General features: G+C 36.5%; 2 protein-coding genes across 2 annotated transcripts; one reads left to right on the top strand and one right to left on the bottom strand.

The window, feature by feature from the left end:
• The first annotated feature begins 4,351 nt into the window (after positions 1-4,351).
• Positions 4,352-7,460, top strand: LOC106384518 (protein NRT1/ PTR FAMILY 2.10-like). Its single transcript, XM_022697819.2, has 4 exons — positions 4,352-4,880; positions 5,358-5,575; positions 5,675-6,228; positions 6,428-7,460. Exons 1-4 carry the CDS (start codon positions 4,721-4,723, stop codon positions 7,341-7,343), a joined length of 1,848 nt encoding a protein of 615 aa, XP_022553540.2. The 5' UTR covers positions 4,352-4,720; the 3' UTR covers positions 7,344-7,460.
• A 3,819-nt stretch (positions 7,461-11,279) lies between these two features.
• LOC106389548 lies at positions 11,280-18,089 on the bottom strand. The gene is made up of 15 exons (XM_013829833.3): positions 15,298-18,089; positions 15,080-15,208; positions 14,796-14,987; positions 14,670-14,719; positions 14,247-14,559; positions 14,034-14,169; positions 13,796-13,951; positions 13,473-13,568; positions 13,054-13,232; positions 12,734-12,949; positions 12,364-12,639; positions 12,138-12,285; positions 11,919-12,052; positions 11,755-11,841; positions 11,280-11,675 (listed from the first exon to the last, which is right to left on the bottom strand). The coding sequence occupies exons 1-15, from the start codon at positions 17,854-17,856 to the stop codon at positions 11,589-11,591; spliced, it is 4,758 nt and encodes a 1,585-aa protein (XP_013685287.2). The 5' UTR covers positions 17,857-18,089; the 3' UTR covers positions 11,280-11,588.
• Between the last annotated feature and the right edge of the window lie 1,226 nt (positions 18,090-19,315).

Raw genomic sequence — 19,315 nt, 5'->3', positions numbered from 1 at the left:
AATCAGCACACAATTCTTTTTATATTATTATCTATATTGTGCTAACATCAATAATCAAAAATATTTCATACCCAAAATATGTGGTCGTCTATTTATCTCCCTCACTTATCAAACTAATTTTACACAAACCTTTATTTTACAGCTTAAAAGAAACCACAACATCCCAAACAATCAAAACACCAAAAACTAGAATTCCAAAAAAGACAAATCATTAATGATCACCTCTCTTTTTTGTCTAATCTTAGAAATAAACTTCAAAACAAATATACCAAATCAATCACCTCAACTAAAGCTCAACGACACATACATCGAGTCAGCTAAACAAATACAAACTACACGGCCAACTATTTAACAATTTACAAACTTACTTTCGCAAAGAAGAAGACGAAGACGACAACTAAGATCAGTGAAATTACCTAAACAAAAAAACAGAGTAAATTACAAATTCTGATAAATACAACTAACAATAATTTTTGTTTACATATTACCCATCAAGTAAAAGAGAAACAAACACAACCAAACCAGAAGATACAAGATAAAATCTCGACAGACAAAAAGGCGGCAACAACATCTCCACTTGCTCACTCCTCTTGTCTTATAAAAACAGCTTACATGCTCAATGTCAACAGGTCAATGTTATTGTCTTCTTATGAGAAATACATAAATTCGTTTAAAACCCATTAAGGCCCAAATACTCAGAACTGTCACTCATTTTATAGTTATTTCTACAAGTCTTCATGTATTTGTTTTAAAGGTCTGGTAAGAGCAACAAATTTAAAAATAAAAAAGAAACATATAACCAACATAATAAGGATAATAAAAATTATTACTTAATACACAAAACTTACACAACTAAACTGGAGAAAAAATATTCAGAAACAAAAGGTACTCTCAACAACTTTAATATAATTTATGTACTCTTAATAGTGCAAGAAACAAATTAAAAAGGCAAACAAACAATAAGTCTCAGTGACACAACAAACAACACCACGAACTATATCAATCACATTACTAACACAGTTTAGTACTTCATAGTAAAGAACAATGCATACACAATTCATCATCACAACTCTAACCCTATAACAATAAAAAAACTTGAAAAACAACTCAAAACGCAAAATTCACAACTACAATAATCCTAGCAAATATTGAGATGAAACAAAAACTCAGTCCACAACTCCGCGCTTGCGCGGAGGCAATGCCCCTAGTTAAATTAATGAAGGTCTTTTGACAGAAAAAAACATTAGATTCTAGACTAAAATGAAACTTATATCTAAGTAAGATATTAGTGCTACAAAAAGTAAGATACAATCAAGTAGTTTAGAGCAATTTTAATGTGAGTATTTAATAGAGTATCTCACGTAAAAAAAAACTATTAGAGAAAATGAGATAGCATCTCACTTGAAATATTATGGGAATCACTTTAAAACTCTTTTTTTTGATGATCCGGATATCCAGACACTTTGTGGAACCTGACTAACACCTAATGATACCGCTACCGAAAACATTTCGGAGGACCGTCGATTTCACCCCATGTTAATTGACGGTGGACACACGCGGGGTTAATAATTTCGCACTAGAGGAAAATCGATCCCTAGCCTGGATCAACAGGTCGATCCCTGACCTGGATCAACAGGGTGATTCCTCCTCTGGTTCTTTAAAATTCTATTGCGATGTACTAACTTATGAATGAACTAGTATTTTTGAATAACTAAAATTTAATTATCTAATGATGTGAAATTAAAATATTATTATTTTCATGGTGAGAAATCTAAATTCAGAAACTCTAGGTTTGCTCTTACCATATTCAGGAAAAACATATTGGATAATTTCCTAATTTTACTTCAACTTGTTTTGCTGGATAAATATTAAGTTATAAATTTGGGAAAATAATAAAGAAATAATATTATCTATATTACTAAAACTGAAGTACATTTTGAAAATAACCAATTTTTCATCATAATAATTACAACTTATGCCACTGACTTAATCATTATTGATTAATTGACTATGAATAATTTATTTTGTTAGATTATCCTCCAGCCAAATTTACCTTTATTCTCTAACTGCACTATATTCTAACCAATTTTTACAATAAAATTAATCATATTTATTTAAAAAGTGACATAAAAACTAGAAGTATTATATATTCATATATGTTATTATTTCATTTCACATACAAATTATAAACTATAAATATTTTATTAAAACATATAAAGTTATGAGAAATTCCCTAGGATAGATTTATAAAAAAAATTTGTCACAATTATAGACTTTAAAAATAAAAAATGACCAATATAGACTTAAATGTTTTATCAAAAGAAGTAAATATACACCTGTACCTCTAGGGTTAATTAATCTAGACATTAGAGTTTAGAGTTAAAGGATGGGATTTAGGGTTTAGGATTTAGGGTTTAGGGTTAAGAGTTTAGAGTTTAGGGTTTAGAGTTAAGAGATGGAGTTTAGAGTTTAAGGTTTATGGTTTAGAGTTGAGCAGTTAAGTTTTGGGGAAAGGATTTCAAATTTAAAAAAATAAAATAAAATTAAAATTTTCAAAATAAAAAATGCTATTTTAGTCATTTTAGTTTTTTTGGTCTATTTTTCAAACAAAAACTTAAAAATGTCTATTTAAGAGAATTTCCCTAAAGTTATTGTTCAAATATATGTTAAATAATTTGATGATTAATATTATTTATAAATATATATTTAAATTACAAGAATACAATGACTATATTTTAATTTAATATTTTTTTCTTAAAAATAAACGTAGAAGACAATTTTATTTTGCTTATAAAAAAACTTAAAGACATATCTATCTGTTCTCTTAAAATAGAAGTGAATTTTATTTGACATAAATATTTTATTTTGGAAAATATATTATTAAAACTGAAGTATCTTTTCTAAATTAATCTTTTTCATCATAATTATTCAAACTTATGCCACTGACTTAATAATTATTAATTAATTAACTATAAATCATTTATTTTAAAAAATTATTTTCTATCCAAACTTACCATTATTCTCTAACCAAAATAATCATTATTACATAAATGGAATATTTTCTAGTCAATTTTTTTCAATAAAATTTAACAGATTTACTTAAAAGTGACATACAAACTTTAATATTATATATCCATGTATATTATTATATCATTTCACATACAAAATATAACCTATAAATGGTTTATTAAAACATATAAAGGTATTGTTCAAATATATGTCATATAATTTGATGATTAATATTATTTACACACATATATATTTAAATTATAAGAATACAATAATTAAATTTTAGTTTAATATTTTCCTCAAAAATAAATATAGAAGAAAATTTATTTGGCTTATAAAAAACTCAGAGACATATCTATCTATTTTATTAAAATAGAAGTGAATTTTATTTGACATAAATATAATTTTGGAAATATCTATATTATTAAAACTAAAGTACGTTTTGAAAATAACTCTTTTTCATCATGATAATTACAACTTCTTCCACTGACTTAATAATTATTAATAAATTAACTATAAATTATTTATTTTGTTAGATTATTCTCTAGCCAAATTTATCATTATTTTCTAGCCAAACTTATCATTATTCGGAATATTTTCTAATCAATTTTTACAGTAAAATCAAACAGATTAAAAAGTGACCTACGAACTTTAAATATTATATATCCATGTATATTATTATTTCATTTCAGATACAAATTATAACTATAAATGTTTTATTAAAAGATATAAATTTATTGTTAAAATATATGTTAAATAATTTGATGATTAATATTATTTACATATATATTTAAATTATAAGAATACAATAATTAAATTTTAATTTAATATTTTCCTCAAAACTAAACATAGAAGAAAATTTGTTTGGCTTATAAGAAATTTAGAGACACATCTATCTATTTTATTAAAATAGAAATGATTTTATTTGAGATAAATATTTTATTTTGGCAAAAATTGATGTATCTATAATATTAATTTAATTTATAAATAAATAAATAAAAAATGGTTAATGTAATTAAAATTTTACTAATTAATGAATATGTCATATAACGTACCATTTTGATTGATTTACAATCCAACCACAATATTAGCAACTGCAGATTATAGACAATTTAAAACTGTCGATATATCGTAAATGTCATATATTACAAATCGAAAACAAACACCCATATATATATATATATATATATATCTGTGCAACTATTATAATATCGCATTGCCAAGAATTCCATATATTCATTTAATAGAAAGCCTTTCTTAAAAAAAAAAAATTATATATATTTTTGTATTAAAATAATCACCCCTGCGGCTCCACGAATCAAGCTATAGTTGAGGGATTGGTGTAAAAATGTGGAAACACTCTTATTCAGCCGAGACAATTATCTCAAAGTATTCTTACAAATTATTCAGTTAAAAAAATTGTTTTTGGTCAAAACAAAAAGATATTTTTTAAAGAAACTTTTGGAAAAAACAAAAATTAAAAAAAAAAATGAGTCATCCACACATGTCTCTATCTTTCCCAGCCAAAATCACCATAATGATTTTTTTTTTTTTTTAATCTTTTCAAGATTCCGACAATTCCATACTCTGGATCCACCACTATATAAGAAGACGACAGAGTGATGCTTGAGATGAAGAATAGAGTCATCCTCAGCCATAGACGGAGAGAAGATAAAAGAATAAATATAATTACCCGCAGATTGAAGAAACCATGGAAAGAAAGCCTTTTGAGGTTGAGACAACAAAGACGGATGAGGATCAGAAACCCTACTCCGCCGTCGATGGCGGTGGTTCTGATTCGGTCGATTCATTTGATGAAGATCAGAAAAAGCTCGTGTATAGAGGATGGAAAGTCATGCCTTTTATCATTGGTAACGCTTTTTTTTTTTCTCTATTCAGACACTCCGTTTTTTTTTTTATTGTGCGTCTGCTTTTCTCAACACGGTCCAGAAACTAAATAAAGATGTGAAAATAAACTAGAACATGTCGTCCGTGAATTTTAAAAGTACTTTTCTTTTCTCTTCTTCTCTTTGACTGAAAACGAATGAAACCAGGATCAACCAAATCTACCAGATCTAGAGAAAGAGATATTACAACTTTTTTCATTAATAATGCTTTTTAATTTTTAGTTTTATACGCTTAAAGACAAAGTTATTTAGTTTCTGGGAGTTACAGTAAAGTTTCAAGTTAAAGAAGCACTGAAAGTACAATCTTCGATTCGTGTGTGTTTCGGTTTAAAAGTTGTGAATTAAAAAGTTTGATACTTTATGGGAAACCCGTTTTTTCTTTGACAACTGATTCATTTATTGTGAAAAAGAAATTAATAATGATTCTTGTTTTTTTTATAGGTAATGAAACATTTGAGAAGATTGGGATCATTGGGACATTATCAAACCTTCTCGTCTACCTAACTCAAGTATTCAACCTCAAGAAATACACAGCTGCAACCATCATCAATGCCTTTAGTGGCACCATCAACTTCGGCACTTTCCTCGCTGCTTTCCTCTGCGACACTTACTTTGGTCGCTACAAGACTCTCAGTGTTGCTGTCGTCGCTTGTTTTCTGGTAACTACTAATGCTGTTCTTAACGGTTTAGTTTTCGTCAAGACTCTATTCTTTTTTGTTTTTTTTTGTTTTTGCTGAACCGTGTTTTATCTCTTGTAGGGATCGCTTGCGATACTACTCACGGCAGCAGTTCCGGGACTGCACCCGACTCCTTGTGGAACAAAAAGTTCATGCGAAGGGCCAGGTGCGGGCCAGATTTTGTTTCTGATGTTGGGTTTAGCGCTTCTTGTGGTTGGTGCTGGTGGTATCAGGCCGTGTAACTTGGCGTTCGGTGCCGATCAGTTCAACCCCAAGTCCGAATCAGGAAAGAAAGGAATCAACAGTTTCTTCAACTGGTACTTCTTCACTTTCACGTTCGCGCAGATCATCTCGCTCACGCTAGTTGTGTATATCCAGTCGAATGTGAGCTGGACCATCGGTTTGAGTATCCCCGTGGGTCTCATGTTCTTGGCTTGCGTCATTTTCTTCGCTGGTCATAAACTTTATGTTAAAGTGAAAGCCTCGGGCAGTCCCTTGGCTGGTATAGCTCGTGTTATAGCAGCAGCGATCTCGAAACGAGGATTGAAGCCGGTCAAGCAGCCTTGGGTCGATCTTTACAATCACATTCCTCGTAACTATGCAAACTTGACCCTAAAATACACCGACCAGTTCAGGTATACTCAATAGTTCTGTCTCTATTGCTTTATATCCGGATGAAACATTCGCCTTTACTTCTAAATATTTTTAAAATGGGTCGTATAGACCCCAAGTTGTCAAATTTGTTTACCAAAATATATATTTTTTATTTACCAAAATATTTTTAAAATGGGTCCGGTTGGAAACTAAATGTTGGTTTGTTCGTTATATTGTTAGGTTTCTAGACAAAGCAGCGATAATGACACCTGAGGACAAGTTGAACTCTGATGGAACAGCTTCGGATCCATGGAAACTATGTACGATGCAGCAAGTGGAAGAAGTGAAATGCATTATAAGAGTGATTCCAATCTGGTTTGCTTGCGCTATCTACTACCTTGCAATAAGCATTCAAATGACATATCCCGTCTTCCAAGCGCAACAGAGCGACAGGAGATTAGGTACCGGTGGCTTCAAGATGCCCGCAGCCACCTACGTAGTGTTCTTGATGACCGGTATGACGGTTTTCATCATAATCTACGACCGTGTCCTTGTCCCATCGCTCAAAAGAGTGACCGGTCTAGACACTGGTATAACACTCTTGCAAAGGATCGGAGCGGGAATCTTCTTTGCGGTGCTGAGTTTATTGGTCTCCGGGTTCATAGAGGAACGTAGAAGAAGCATTGCGCTGACAAAACAGACTCTAGGGATGGAGCCTCGAACAGGAGAGATCTCATCAATGTCGGCCATGTGGCTGATTCCGCAGCTGGTGCTTGCAGGTATAGCTGAAGCATTTACAGCCATTGGACAGATGGAGTTTTACTACAAGCAGTTTCCTGAGAACATGAGGAGCTTTGCTGGCTCTATCTTCTATGTCGGTGCGGGGGTTTCTAGCTACCTCGCTAGCTTCTTGATCTCCACTGTTCATAGGACAACTGAACATTCACCTTCGGGGAACTGGTTAGCTGAGGATCTGAACAAGGCGAAGTTGGATTACTTCTATTTCATGCTCACGGGACTCATGTTCGTTAACATGGTTTACTTCTTGATAATGGCTAAGTTTTATAGATACAAAGGCAGTGATGATAAAGTCATCTCTGCTATTGAGACCAATGAAGACGAGACCAAGCAGAAGCAAGAGAAGAACTCGGTGTAATCTGTAAACTTTTATTATTTATTTTCGGTCATCTAATTCAGTCTCATCTTTGTTGTTGTACTGTACTCCGTAGAAACAAATTAATGAATGTAAAACAAGATTTTGTTGCCCGGTTCATCAGACATGGCAGAACAAATCACTAAAAGAAGTAGGGCTGTTCGTTTCTCCGTTCGGATGAGCCATTTGGATGAAGACGAGAGTTTTGTTCGTTTAGGCATTAAAAGTGCAAAAAAATCGCAAAAACGTATTTTCATGCCAAAATAACAAAAACGCGTTTTCACGTCTAAACCCCAAAAACGCATTTTTCCGCCAAAACACAAAAACATGTTTTTCCGCCAAAACCACAAAACATGTTTTCCCGCCAAAACCGAAAAATGCGTTTTCTCATCAAAATGCATTTCCCGCTGAAACCACAAAACATGTTTTCTCGTGAAAACCGCAAAACGTGTTTTCCCGCCAAAATTCATTTTCCCGCGAAACCGCAAAAAAATATTTTCCCGGCAAAACGCATTTTTCCCGCGAAAATCGCAAAAACATATTTTTCCGCCAAACACATTTTCCGCAAAACCCGAAAAATGTGTTTTCATGCCAAAACTACAAAAACGTGTTTTCACACAAAAACCGCAAAAACGCCTTTTCCCGCGAAATATAAACAAAATCTAAACGAGTTGTATCATATATGCCTTATCCTATCAGAACCTATTATTTCTTGTCTTTTTAAACCGGTGAAGAAGGAATGAGTTGTCATTTTACAAACCTTTGTGTTACAGTAAGTCAGACTATATGAAATCTTTCTCTTAACTTCCGACTTCTATTTTAATACTGGAAAAATGTCATTTAAATTATCAATTTTCGAATTTGGTTGAAACAAAGTATCAGTTTTTACATAAATAAAAAGTTACACTGAAATATAGTCTATGACGAGGGTATGAAATAGAGTTTGCCCTAATATTTTTTCAGGCACGAACTCCAAGACGCCTCCAAGACCAATGTCTTCCGGCGCCGGCGACGCGGTTTCTCGCCGGCGTCGCCGGCGCTGGGCCTCCTCGCCGGCTCTGCTCGTCACTTTCACCCTTTGCTTCCTGTTTCACGTTTTTCTTCGTCTGTTACCGGTTCGTTTTCTGTGGATTGTCGGAGGTGTTAGATCTCGGCGGATGCTACGACGGAGACAAGAGCTTCGACTCTTCGTTGGGCTTCTTCTGGCGGTCTTCCCTACCGGTTTGGTCCTTCCACCAGCGATGAATCGAGAGGATTCTCTCGCTGCCTCCGCTCTGCTATGGACTTCGGGTTCAGACCCCGTAGTACCTCTATCTGGTTACCGTCGGTCAAGTCAAACTGTCAACTTGGTCCAAATCTTTCAACCGCGTATGGAGCTTCGTTTACAACTGTCTAACTCAATCTCTCCATCTCTGGAAAGACTTGAGTCACACGGGCCACCGTGCCTTGCTTCTCCTCATCTCACCGGTACCAGATCTCAAAGCACCACAAGTTCATATCCGAATCTCTTCGGTGATGCTTCAATTTCTCCAGCCTATAAAGTGATGCTATCTTCCACACCGTGGTTCATCCTCGACGGTGGTATGATTCCGCTCCGGCGAAGAATTTCCGGCGACCACCTGGTTGGTGCCGATGTACGGTACGTTTCTCCTCGGGTTGTGTTGACAATGCTTTACAAATTGATGTCCACTTTGACTTGGGCCTGGCCCAGTTGTGGAATGGAACCTGTCAGCCCAAGGAGCTTCCTGCCAAGACCTAAATATTTAGAAAAAAACGAGATCCAGCAATCTGTGGCGTCTGGGTTTTGGGCTAGGTTTTCAGAGATTCCGGTTGGGTTTACCGGGATCTCACCTCGGTGTATACTGTCATATCTCTTCTCTTGGAAGAAATTACCCCTGGATTCAGCGGACACAGTTCTATTTTGGTCATCCTCTTCTTCCGAAGAGAAATCTCTATCACCACATCCTCTTCCTATGGCAAGAGGTACTTCCTCGGATTTGTGGCCGAGTGTTTGTTTCAGTTCCTGCATCGTTTTGTCATCTTGCGGAGCGGTCTCTACGGGACCATAAGATACAAGCGAGACTATCTTGATAGTTTTCATAGATGGGGTCTGGACTCCAACGTCACTTGTGACTATTCTCCAGCTCTCCGTCATTGTCGTGAAGGCTTCACCGACGCATTCGAGCATCGTCTCAAATTCGCTGTCATCTTCTTCTGAAGACCTATCTTGTTTAGCTTATTTATATGTTGTAGTTTATGCTTATTGCCAAAAAGGATGGATAATTCCCTTTTGCCCTTGTATTGAAGAAGATCAAGATTGAATTAAAGTCAGTTTGTGTTCAGAAAAAAAGTAACACTCAATTTTTATTGATAAGCCATTTTAATTATAAACTTTCGTTGACCGTATTATTTTAGTCATATCGTTAGTCAATTGTTATAGTTGACTAAAAATAAGCCTAAAATAGTTTTTAAAGTTGGTTGACTTTCGCATGGACTTGGAATTCCCCCCTATTTGCCAATAGAAATGTTGGTCTACTTCTACAGAAAATATCTCATATAACCCTTCTATTATTATAATATTTTTTGACAAAAGTAAAATTCAACAAAAAAAAATTCAAAAAAATGGAAGTAACTTTGAGAATAAATTATTTAGTAACTATAAAATTTTATAGATATAAATATTGAATAAATAAAAATATAATTTTCATTATTTCATTCAAAATAAATTTAAATTTTTTTCATTTATATTCTAAAATAGTTAGTTAACATATCATTAGTTTAACAATTATTTATTAAATAATTGTGAAGCACTTTTATAATGATTACGGAAATTAGGTCACTTTTGTACCCATTCATATAGTCCTAATTAGATTATGTTTCATAATTTTATCGTCAATTTTTTTAATTTTGTTTGTAATATATTAATATAGTTTTTTATTCTCACGAGAATAAAATTAATGGTATGTAGATTCGTCATGATTCCAATGATGTAACAAAATCTTGGATCTTAACAGTTTTTGGTGAAACTTATTTTTCATTAAAATGCAGATAGAATCTTATCACACATTTATAAAATTTGCATAATTTTTTTTTTGATGACTTTGGTATCCGGATGTCCATGAGAGAGACCGACTAACGCCTAATGACCGTTCACCGGAAATTTGGACAGCCCACCGGGTAGCCCGCCGAAAGCATTTAGGAGGACTGATGATCACATGTTAATCCACCAGTAGCCACATGCAGCTTGGACATGGGCTTCTCTGTATTGGGCCCAAAGATCCCTCAAGATAATTACCACAAATCTATCGGCAGCCGCAATTCGAACCATGTACATGTTGGATGTAACCCTAAAGTGTGACCTTTCCGCTTGCCTCTAGAGAAATTGTATAATTTTGTATTGGATAACTCTTTTTGTCTGAAAATAAAAAATTGAGTTAACATTTCACTAACAGATTTTTTGACAGTAAAATTATAAAACAATAATCCAAATAAGATTATATAAATAGTTACGAAAATTGATCGTAAACAATTATAAAAGTTCTTCATAATGATTTTATAACTAATTACTAATTACTCATTAGGTTATAATATAAATGAAAAACTTTTATATTTTTGGTTTGAATTATTTCTTATTTATAATTTTATTACTAGTATTATAATTATTTTTAAATATTTAAAATTCAATATTTTGGAAAATTGTTAATTTAGATTTGTGCCAAAATTCAACTTTTCACTCAAGCTACAAAACTTTAACTGTTGACTAACGATAGGACTAAAATGATACGGTCAACGAAAATTTATGATTAAAAAAACTTGTCAACAAAAATTAAGTGTTTTTTTGGTTTACCGAATAGTTGGCGGCTTATTTTGACCAAATTTGAAAGTTAATTTAAATGACATTTTTCTAATTTTATACTAGTCAGAGACAGATCCGATCTATAGAAACCAAAAAAGGAAGAGTGCATAGATTTATATGAGTCGAATCCTCAATGTGACAATGACTTGACGAAGAAAACTACCTTCAGTTTCCGTAACAACTCTTGCAATGAAAACACTTTAGCTTAATTATAAGACAAAATCTTCTTCTCCATCCTCTTTCAACCACTGATGAGTATATCACATTTTTCCTCTCGCTCTGATTGTAAAAAAGTACGTACTTCCTTTTTAGTATGTACTTGGGAGATCTTCTAAACCGTAGCACCATATCTCCACTTGCTCTATGTTTTGGTTTCCATTTTTTCTTTTTGGTTAACGTTGCTTCTCGTAGAGAAGAAGCTGTGGCTGCAAGTGTCCTTTCTTGCACGTAGAAAGTACATCACTCCAGCTACCGATCACCTGAAGATATGTTAACACATCAAACGGGTGATAAACGTGGAATCCTGTATATGCCTTCAAAGTCAAGTGTATTTATTACCTTCACAGTTTTATCATCGTACATGATCCACCGATCGTGTTGATGACTATATGCAAAGCAATGATAATGCTGTCCATAATAGCAAACCTGGAGTTTAAGAAAGCGCAGAACAACAACGTTAAGATCATAGAAAACCAGAAGAAAAACATATAGTAAACACGTACCACGGAAGCTAAGCTATATATGCTCTTAGGGTCAAGACCACGGTACATGATGCTGATGTCTATTTCGGTATTCAAGGCTGCAAGAGTAGCTGCTATGTCTTCTACACTCTCGCATGTGTTTTGCCACCCTAAAACTGCCAACCCCCAAAAATGTTTGGACACAAATATCAGTGATCTGAAAAGGCTAACATTCAACAGAATCCCTAGGAAAAGAATTACCTGCAGTAAAAACATGTGGTGGGGTGTTAAGAAAATGGCGGATATGGTTGGGTTTCCCACACCCACCAGTTTCAGGATCACAGGCTAGTTGGTGGTTCATCTCGACAAGATTTAGGAGTTCATCAAATGCAGTCTCGGGGCAGGTAACCTATTAGACATAATGTGAGCAAACCAACAGTGAATTATGAAACCAGTGAACACTTGCATGATTAGTATCTCTTTTCACCTTCATGTTCCGTAGGGCACTAGCGTTGATGTTATGGAAAAAGGAAGTGTACTTCATATGCCTCGACTCCAGCTCACAGTTGTAGCAATTCAGTTGCTCAAAGATATTCATTCCAAACAGAGTGTGGGCAATACATGTGCGGTTGGCACAGTCCCATGAACCTGTATAGTTGCTCTCTGAAGAATCTGTGTCAGACACGCTTGAGCTCTGAGCAAATGAGCGATGAAGGCAGTCGAAAATCACAGCCAATACTTCTGAAGCATCGTTCATCTGAGCCTGTCCACCATATGACGCCCAACTTTAGGCTTCTTGATGCAACGAAAATACTCTGTATTAGGATAAATATTTGAAACCAGAACAAGTTTATTACCTCTTGGAAGAAACTGCTATCTGGATACAAGTTGCTCAACGCAATCCTGAGTGTTGAAGGAGTTACAGGTTCTTTTCGTATTTCCCTCGAAGCAGCGCTTAAAGCAGTAAGAACTTCATACAATGAGCAGACGACACAAGGATCTCCAACGTGATGGTGATCTAACATTGAACTACGCAAGAACTCAGCCCGAAACACCCCCAGATTCCATAGAGACTGAAATCAAAATAAAACAACATTAAAAGTATAAATCTTTCAAGCTGTATACTGTAGACATTGATACCTGAAAAATCAAAACAGTTTTTGAAAATGGATGTTACCTGTATGATAACATTCAAAAAGCAATTGTATTCCCCAACTTCATTCTGAAGACCTGTGCCAAATATGCCAACTTCGGTAGAGGTCGGAGACTCCTTTGTGGAATCAGAAATTTCATGACTGTTTACTTCCAGAGGTGTCCTCAAACATGACGTCATATTTCTACCTCCTTGGTACGTATCTGGGTTGAAACAAAATGTAATGGCGTCAGATGCTTCATATCAGGGCTTTTGTCAGTGTCACTCCAAAATGATCACAGAACAAATATGATGAAAGTGAAAAAAGGTAACTTGACATCTAAAATAAAAGAACGTGTCCTGAGATGGAGAGAAGGCTGAGTCAGACAATAGACAAGAATGGACACTTGCAAACAATCCCAAAGGTTGATATAATAAATAAGCAGGGATGGTTGGGAAACTACCAAGGCTTTGACGCACTGCCTTTTTAAGGTCTGCTTGAAACTTTTCTTCTTCATCCTCTTCAGCTTGTAGTTGTCTTAATGTCTTTGTTCCCACATCTACATCACCAGGATGAAATATCATGTTAGATAAGAATTGCAATAAATCAATGTGATGTCATTCTTCGTTGACAGAAAAGTAAAAACCAAGATACAGTAATTAAAGTAGCTCCGGCTTTAACAAAAGTCTAACTTTAATTATAATTCCAAAGTTCCAACACGTAACAACAATCATTCTCTGAAATCATGAGGCAGAGAGAAGAATAAAAATGAAAAAAGAGACCTACCACCATTGCTACGCAGAGTTTCAGATTCTCTCTCCTTGCCGGTGCTCTCAGAAGGTCCAACTACCTTGTTAGAAGTTTTTTGGCGTCTACCCCTCCTCCCAATGCGTTGATCAGATTGTAAAACACCAGCTTGGGTAGCTACCCCATTAGCCACTACTGCAATATACAAAACAAAACAATATAAGCGCATCAGAAAGGTCACTAGAGACATATATTCAAATTCGATGACATTGGTAACCTTTTTGGGATTTCATATCCTGAACTGTTGCAGCATCAGATATCTCACAATGATTTGTTGACCGAGAGTCACCATTTCTATACACGTGGGTTACTTCCAAGTCATGAGGTAGTCCATTTCTTTGAACAAGGTTCTCCTGGTAAAGCCAAGAAACCCAAAAATTAAATTGAAATGATCACTCGCGACACTACAACCTTGTCACTCAATGGTTACCTGACTTAGTGATTTTTCTTGTTCTCGTAAATCTAAATCAACAACGACACCATCTCTGCAAATATCATGCACTGCCTCTGCATCACTCGTTGTAACTAAAGAGCTGTATTTCTTTTGTTGTTCTGCAATATGCTTCTCCTTGGCTTCATCCTCAATTCTTCTTTGATACTCTAGAGTTTCTTCAAGCTTTATCTCATCTAGCTCTAGCTCTGTTCGGCGTCTGCATTCCTCTTCCTGTTCTTTTAAAGATTCAACAGCTTCAGGAACAACGTCAGCCTCTGAGGGATCACCAAAAGATGCAACCGAAGGGAGGCTGGAACAAAAAATCATCAAAGAAAAATCATTTACCACCAATTTTCAGGACGAAAATAAATTATCCCGGTTAAGTATTTAAACTAATTTTTTTATATAAAAGATCTTCACCTGTGTTCAACTGAATCAACATTGAAGCGATGGTCGTTTCCAACAGAAGCCTATAGCAAAACATTAAAGCTAGCTACAAATATAGACAAGAAATAGTTAAAAAGTGGACAACAGATTAGTTCTAACCTTCGAATCCTTCAGTTTTTTAGAGTGCTTATTCTTTTTCTTATCCTTGGGCTTTTCTTGGGTGTGTTTCGAATGATCATTTCTCCCTCGGGCCTCCTTCTTAGAATCAAGGGCGAGCTCAACGAGAAACGCTTTGCTTGCAGCATCAGACTTCTCAGTGGCATCTTTCTCTGCCAATGCCTCCAAATGTGCCTGGAAAGAGAGAAAAGTGGAATCAAAACCCGAAAGAACACTACACCTAAAGGGTAGGAAAGATAACAAGGTCTAATGAGTTAGATACTTACACGCATGTAAGACCTGACCAACGGTAACATTACTATCTGATAATCATCGGATGAAGCAGGTCCAAGCTTTAGCTCTAATTGCTGCACCACAGTAGCACCGCGCATCATTCTTGCATCGATTCTGTTAAGCTGTAATACACACATACGGAGTATTTGTCAAGGAACAAGGCAGTTATCAGTTATTCTCAGTCGTGTTGTGTAAAGATAGAAAAGGTTACCTCTGTAGACAACTGCTCCTTCTGTTTCTGAATCGCAGTCTCTATGAAACTGTCAGCTTCACTAAAAGAATATTTCATCCCCCATTCATCAGCTTCACCAGATTCTAGGTCACGTAGCTGAGAACTCGTGCATGTATATGATTCTTCATATCCAAACTGATTGCGGTTAAGAGTGTCCGCGTCTCTCAAAACATTTTTTATAGCTTCTAATTCAAAGCTACTACTAATAAACTCCATTTCATGGGCACTCTCGTTTAGCTCTTCCCTTCGTTTTCTCAGCACAGATTCATAGCTTTCATGGGTAAAGTCCGGTGAAGTCTCTCTTTTCCGGCTTTCTTCAAGACAAAGGTCCTCGACAGTTTGAAGTGCTCCCTCGTAGCTTAAGTGCTCGCATTTTCTCTCGAAGAGGTTCTGCAAGTCATAGACCTCCTTCTCAAGAATCTCCATGGTCTTTTGTCCTTGATTTGTTTTCTCTTCCACTGTGCGCATCCAAATCGCAGTTTGTTCCCCACTAGAGGGTCCTGAGAAGATCCATGATAGAAAACCATCCGCACCAGAAGACACATTATTGCCATTAGCAATATCTTCAGAACTGGCAATATCTCCATTATTCAATGCTGAGCCCATATGTTTGTCTTGGATGCACTCTGAGCCAAGCAATTTTTCATCCAGAAGAAGGCATGACCCTTCACCATCAAGACAAATCTCTTCTGTAATTTGAAGACCCAGGTCAACAAAATTATTAACTTCATCGTTGGGGTTACTTTGTTCCGAATATCGACTCACCCCACATGCATGTGACAAGTCTTGCAGGAATTGAAGAATTTTCTTGAGCTGGGAAGCTCCCAAGAAGCGTATGCATATGGGTGACTGACACAAACCACGATTTAAGAATTGCGAAACCGAGGGTAGATTCCGTAGTTCATCCAGAGTAAACTGTATCACCTTATCATAATGGCTGGTAGCTAAATAACTGTGTTTGATAAGTAGCTCAAATGCTGCACGGATGCTTTTAAGGAGCTTTGTACGTTCAGGATCATCAGATATCGGCCATTCATCAGGAAGATAAAACGGATTTGGCAGCCTACCCTTTTCCGACTCATTCTTCTCATAACCGTTGCAAGCATCTCCAATTTTTTCTTTCTCTGGTGAAGTATCATTCCATGCATCCTGGAAGCAATCGTCACCATCGTCCATGTAATCTTCAGCGTAAAACTCATTGAACTCAGTATTTTGGATTTTCTGCTGGCTGCAACGCAATTTCACCGCAGCAGGAAAATCCAATGGTTTCCATGGGGAAGTAAGAAGCATCTCAATCCTCTCACTATCGAGACTCTGAGGCAAAACCATTTGCATCTTAGGCAAAACGTTACCTATATGCTCCCCTACAATATGCTGCATATAAGACTCAGAATCCTTGAACTTTTCACTACACTTGCAGCAAACCCAAAACCGCCAAGTCTTATTAGCTTCACAAAAGGACAAAGCTTCAGTTATTATATCATTTGCATCGCCATCCTTGGATGCGCTAAAGTGACTCTTAAGATCACTAACCTTAATCCTAAGCAATTCTTTTTTCATTTCTTTGCCTGTAGACTCCCAATATGATCTAACCCGATCTCTTCTCTCTACTGTAGAGTCGTTCTTCCTTGCATTTCCATGCTTTCTCCTCTCCACGCTTCTCTGACCGGAGCCTAATGCTGGATCTGATCCCTTGCTGTTAACACTATCTACCGAGGAAGATTCTGATTTCTGCTGCAACAACCTACCTGCAGCCACCCTCACTTCAATCTCCTTCCTCCTCTCTTCAAGAGTCTTGGTAGCTTTCTTAATCTCGTTCGGCCTCCTGGTCTGAACCAAGTTACTCTCAATAGGATCCTCAGCCATCTTCCTCATGTCAAACAACCGAAACTCCCCTTCTCCATTTCTCAGATGTTTCATCCAAGTGGACAACGAACCAAGATTAGACTTCTGTATCAGTGACCTGAGCTCATCCTGAACATTCGCAATACGAGCCTCAGGTGTCAATATCTTGTGCTGACTCTCGTCCTGGAGACTATCTTTAGCAGGATCGATTGGATTCTCAATGGAGAGGGCTCTGTGACACTCCTGCAGAACCTCCTCGTACTCTCTACCATCGCTAGCAGCCTCGTAAAGCAGGTTAGCATAAAAATGGGCAAACTCAATAGAGTTGGGAGATAGCTCCACAGCTTTTCTAGCGGATTCAATAGCGCTACGGATGTACTTCTGTTTAGTAACTGCGTCTTCGTATACAGAAGAAACCTTCACGCACACAGTACCTTGGACACGGTGAATCAGGGCAGAGTGTTGGTGGCGAGAGCATGATTCCTTCATGAGCCGAATCGCCTTGTTGTAGCTACCTCGCCGGAATGACGTCAGTGCCTTCTCGCACTCGACCTTGATTTCAGCCAAATTTGACGGCTCGTCGCCATCATAGGAGGTACAAGCGGAAACCTCAGAGGACGGCTCAGCCTCCGCCGCTGAAGAAGATAGCGATTGCTTGGAGCGAGGCGCGGGGGGTTTCTTCTTCTGACCCATCGACGACGATTCAGTTCAAACCTAATTTAATCCCGCATGAAGAAGAGATGCGTCCAACAAATGCTCAAAGACGGTTAAACCGGAAATTAAGTTGCAGTCAGCATACGGCGTCGCGTCTGGACGTAGTACGGCGGAAGATCGCGGAGAGGGTTGGTGAGGTAGAAGAGATGGAGAGTAGAAGAAGACTCGTCTCTGTGTGGAGTGCGAAGCCGGGAAGGAAAAGGGGATTTTACCAACTGAGATTTTTTACATCGCGATTATAGACTGGTTCGGTTTATCTCGCATACTGTGGTTCGGTCCGGTTGAACCGTCTGTTCTGCACGTGGTTACCTGTTACGTTATCAATATATCTAAACTATACTAAAACTAGAATACTAAGCCGTTTCTACGTATGCAAATTAATTCCAGCCAATCAAATTGTTTTAAGATGTCATTTCAGCTTTGACACACCGTAACCTAAAGTCTTCCTCTTTCGTGGTCTTTCCAATTACTTCATCCAGCTTCGCCGTTCAGAATTTCTGTTAAAACAAACGCATCCCTCTTAGCGTGTCCACGTATGCAAATTAATTCCAGCCAATCAAATTGTTTTAAGATGCCATATCAGCTTTGACACACTGTAACCTAAAGTCTTCCTCTTTCGTGGCCTTTCCAATTACTTCATCCAGCTTCGCTGTTCAGAGTTTCTGTTAAAACAAACGCATCCCTTCTCGACTTCCCTCTATCATTCATATAAAGAGGGATGCAGAGTGAAAGCAATCCATTCACATTCTTTGTCAAAAGCAGGCTTCATTCTTTTGCGTCTTTCTTCCTCAAATCCGTCTCAAGGTTTTCCCTGAATCGAGTGTGTAGAAGCAGCCATGGACGGTGGAGCCGAATGATCTCAGCAGCCTCACCTTATCCTAGCTCACAAGCTATTCCTACTCACTCATCCCGATGTTCAAGACATGGAAAAAGTCCAGCTCAAGTCTGACGTCTTGGATTCCATCAAATCCGATGGTAAAGTATCTTCCTTTTTTCTAATCGATTCCCATAGGGTTTAACAATTTCTCGACATTTTTATTGGGTTTTCTGTTCATGAAGTTGGGTTGGTGTTCTTTGTAGGTATGGCTGGAGAATGTTGTTCCGTATTTGCGTATTAGTGTCTGTTGGTTTATACTGATAGAGGGTGTAGCTGTAGCTTTATGAACAACAAGGTCTTGAATTGGATGACAGAGTTAGTTTGCAGTTTTAGAAAACGAGGCTTGGGTGGAGTTTGGTCTTTAATTAGATGTTACTATGTAGCTGATGATGTCTTCTTTTTTTCTTTTGTATTGGAGATAATCATGATCTAATGTTGTGCTATTTCTAAGGGTGGTATCATACAAAATAGTTTTTGGATAAAGCCTTTTGTGCCTTGGTATCGTGTTAAAATGTGTCATGTCTTACGTGTATGCTGTGTTGATGTTCTCTTGTGTTGTGC

The sequence above is a fragment of the Brassica napus genome, chromosome C3, assembly GCF_020379485.1.
Source record: "Brassica napus cultivar Da-Ae chromosome C3, Da-Ae, whole genome shotgun sequence".
NCBI lineage: Eukaryota > Viridiplantae > Streptophyta > Magnoliopsida > Brassicales > Brassicaceae > Brassica > Brassica napus.
Note: the sequence above shows the minus strand (reverse complement) of the source record. Positions and strands in the feature narration are given on the sequence as shown.